The following is a 3,693-nucleotide window of genomic DNA, read 5'->3' as shown; positions in this document are numbered from 1 at the left end:
ACATTCATGTTCGTAAAGATTAGGGTGCTTGCCCACAAATAGCAAAGCCACTGATGGAAATCTAAACAAAAGGCGTGGCATAAGTCAAAAAATAATTACGGGACAATATTGGCACTTACATAACCTGTAGTAACTTCAGAGGCACAAAAGGTCGACTGCTCTTGTCGAGTTGTCTGGGACGGTGTCGCCTGCACAAAGTAAAAAGAGGCAAGTCGGCTTGGAAATAAAATGTATTCAACTTAAAATCTAACGGATTTGAATTCTTAATAGATTTGAATTCTATGTGGATCCAGAAGTTACAAAATAAACCACTCCTAATATTCATGAATTCTCCCAAGATGATTAATTGATTTCACAGAAAATATATGCCTCTACCCCTAAGACCTTGAATTGCCTATATTGACATTTATATATTTATACATTAATGCTTCTCCCTCTTTGTGAATGGATCATGTTCTATTTACACTTTGATGATGCCTCAACCTCGTTTAACATGTAGCATCCTCATGAACTAATGCTGCTATTTGTTCTATGAACAATTGTGTGGATCTACCTAAACTCAACAATTTTATCAAGTTCAACTTCATTTTATCAGATAGCTGTTTTGCGGTCTACTCACATATGGCATATCCTACTTAGGTTATCATTGATCATTCAAAGTTTCAATAATATCATGACCACCCTAAAAATCACATGAATTATAAATGAAACAAAGCATATGATTCTAACCTGAGGTTGAGCCTGGCAACCCTCGGGAACCGGTTGCGATCCACGACATCTGTGCTGTGGGGCAGGCGCACTGGGACAACGAGTTCTGCGATGACCCAGTTTCCCGCAGGCACTGCATTTTCTCTTCTTTGGGCCCTTTGATACCTGAGAAACATTTCCTCTGCCGGTGCCTTTTGTCCGGACGCGGACCGGATCCTGTATCCCACCACCCCCCTCACCGTTAAGGTGTGGATTCACATATAGGGCCACACACAACCCATTCTTGACCTCCAAAATGATAGTATCCCGTGCCATTTTTTCACTGAAGACCTTGTAGTCCTCGTCCCTTAGACAAGCCACCTTGGCAAAACGCTTACATTGGTCAAGAAATACACCAACTCTGCTACGGTACCGGGAGGCAGCATCACCCGTTTCAGTAACTTGTCTAACGGAAGTCACATGGTTCTTGGCGTTTTTGCACCACCTCTTCAGGACCAGAGTCTCTGGCAAAGAACCGATATCATTACCAACCAGAACTACAATTATGTGAACACAAGGGATCCATATGACTCTATCCTGCGGCAATTACATTGAAAGGTTCCATTTTGCGGCTGATGCAAGACTTGCCAGGTTGACTCCGATCGGCGATACTTCTGTATCACATAGCAACATCCATTTTCACAATCCTGGCGGTCGGCAATGTAAAATCTTCCAGCCCACTTTAGGGACTCTCGAAACCTGTAAAAAATTTCCCGGGTATACAGGGTTGCCGCCGACCTCTCAATCTCTGGGAATTGTGTTTGAAGTACCGGGGTACCATAAAAGGAACGAAAGTCAAGCTCCTCCTCCTTGTCTCTAAGGAAATCAACACATCTTTGAAAGTTTGTAAAAAAGTCCAATATCCCATATCTACTCTCCACAAACCCACCCAACTTAGCATGCAACGACTCGCACCGAGAGGTTGTCCTTAAACCTGCAAAGAATCTGCCCCGTATGTATGCGGTGGCCCATGACAACTTCTTTCTATACAGGTCCATCACCCATTCAATCTCTCGAACACCACACTCATCAACCATCGCCTCCCACTGTATTTCAAATTCATCAACCTCTATGTCAGCCAGCATGCACTGTTTGAATAATTGGGTGAAACATGGTTGTGAGACATGAGCAGTGGCATTCCTAAGTAGGTGCCACGTGCAAAGTCTGTGATGAGCATCTGAAAATACATACATAATAGCTAGCCTCATAGAAGGATCCCCATCAGTTATGACTGCCTTCGGGGCCTTTCCCCACATGCATTCCAAAAACCGTTGCAGCACCCATTTGTACGAATCCTGTGACTCATATGAAACCAATGCTGCTGCAAACACGCATGTCTGATTATGGTGATTAACCCTGGACAAAACAATGACAGGAAGGTTATACTTGTTCCTCCCATAGGTCGCATCAAAGGCAAGGACATCACCGAATGCCTCATAATCTTCCTGGCTTCGACCATCACTCCATATAATGTCACACAAACGAGAACCAGCCGCTACCTCATACCTCCAAAACAGTTTCTCATCGTTTCTGGCAGCACCTTAAAAAAAACGCAGTGCGGCATTTACATCTTCGTTCTGCAAAGCACGTTGCTTTCGAACCTCGTTGTGCATATCTTGCTTAGTAAATCTTACTAAGTTAAAGCCCCCAACCTGCATCGCAAATGACTGGTATATCTTTGGAATGCTTATCCCAACTTCCCTCATGCTATTCATTTGAGCAATTTCTACATCAGACATATTCCTGTGTGAAGGCAGATATCCAATAAACCTTTGAGAGAGTAGGGTGTGGTTATGATCATCCACAAACTGCGAAACAAACCATTTTCCATTACTATGATTCTTCTTTATCCTCATCTCTGCTACTCACCTGTATCGCGTTATAGGCTTGTGCTCTCTTTTCCTATCCAGCTTATTTAACCACTTCTTGTGCCTAAACCCTTGTCTGTTGCAAACAAAAGTGTAACTAACAATCTCTCCTTTGGCATTTTTTACCCTCTTACACTTTCTTATTGCAAAACCTTTTAGCCTACTATAACTTGTGTAGAATTCTCTTGCTTCCCCAGGGGTGAAGAACTCCATCTTCAGCACATCTTCAATGCTGACATGACTTGGTACCTGAGCAGCTTGAGGCTCTATGTCTGTCTGCATCATATTTGGAAATCCTGCTTCGTCCCCTAACATGCTCATGTCAAAAAGTGTCTCCTGCAGCAATTAACAATGGTACGATCACCCACTTTTACATTAACTTATACTATTCATCTTCAGAATGACAAAAAGTTAATATAATCCTAATCTGCAATTCCTCCACTATCATATACCTCATTCAAAAGCCCGTCTTCCGGATCTGGCATCGCCGATTCATGATTGGTTGATGTCGAAATTGGCTTGGATTTATGTTTTTCATCTGTTTCCTAATATGCAGTAGCTGCTTCTTCTAGAGGATCCCCTCACTTGTGGTTCCTCAGAAGTTCAACATTTGCATAGCCAACAATAATATCCAGTCTTGCCGTCACAATCTGGCCAATTGATGCAGCCCTGTTAACAAAGCAACTTATTGTAACATGTTAACATAGGAAACGCTGAGCTTCTACTCCAATTTCTATGCTTCCAGAAATACTTTACCCTCACTACATCATCATCGGAAAAACCCAGCCTATACAAATATCTACCTCACCTTGATCATTCATATCAACAAATAAAAAAGCACACCTAATATATCTTAATAAAATGAAGATGACAAAATAAATGTCATAAACACAACTACGTTTGCCACTAGGAGGAAAACAAATTTGCTATATTCTCATTGCTTATTAGTCCTTTATGAACAACCAAATTGCTTATGCACTTAAATAGGTCAAAAAGTACTTCAACTTTACTCATAGTGATTGTGAAACCAAAATATCTTGTAAGTTTAAACAACTACACTGGCATGAAGGCTTGAGAA

The 3,693-nt window shown here is 41.6% G+C and overlaps 1 protein-coding gene across 1 annotated transcript; it reads right to left on the bottom strand.

Annotated features, from left to right (window-relative positions):
• On the bottom strand, positions 644-3,100 carry LOC107646658 (protein FAR1-RELATED SEQUENCE 5-like). The gene is made up of 6 exons (XM_016350829.1): positions 3,068-3,100; positions 2,617-2,951; positions 2,336-2,490; positions 1,298-2,287; positions 730-1,244; positions 644-682 (listed from the first exon to the last, which is right to left on the bottom strand). The coding sequence occupies exons 1-6, from the start codon at positions 3,098-3,100 to the stop codon at positions 644-646; spliced, it is 2,067 nt and encodes a 688-aa protein (XP_016206315.1).

This window comes from Arachis ipaensis, chromosome B01, assembly GCF_000816755.2.
Source record: "Arachis ipaensis cultivar K30076 chromosome B01, Araip1.1, whole genome shotgun sequence".
NCBI classification, from domain to species: Eukaryota; Viridiplantae; Streptophyta; class Magnoliopsida; order Fabales; family Fabaceae; genus Arachis; species Arachis ipaensis.
This window is presented reverse-complemented; position numbering and strand designations above follow the sequence as displayed.

Excerpts from the sequence above, each read along its gene's own strand:
- LOC107646658 (XM_016350829.1), bottom strand. The coding sequence starts at position 3,100 with ATGCCAGATCCGGAAGACGGGCTTTTGAATGAG. Across the intron at positions 2,288-2,335 it reads CAACGAGGTTCGAAAGCAAC|GTGCTGCCAGAAACGATGAG; the intron begins GTGCTTTGCAGA and ends GTTTTTTTTAAG. Across the intron at positions 1,245-1,297 it reads GCAAAATGGAACCTTTCAAT|TTCTGGTTGGTAATGATATC; the intron begins GTAATTGCCGCA and ends ACATAATTGTAG.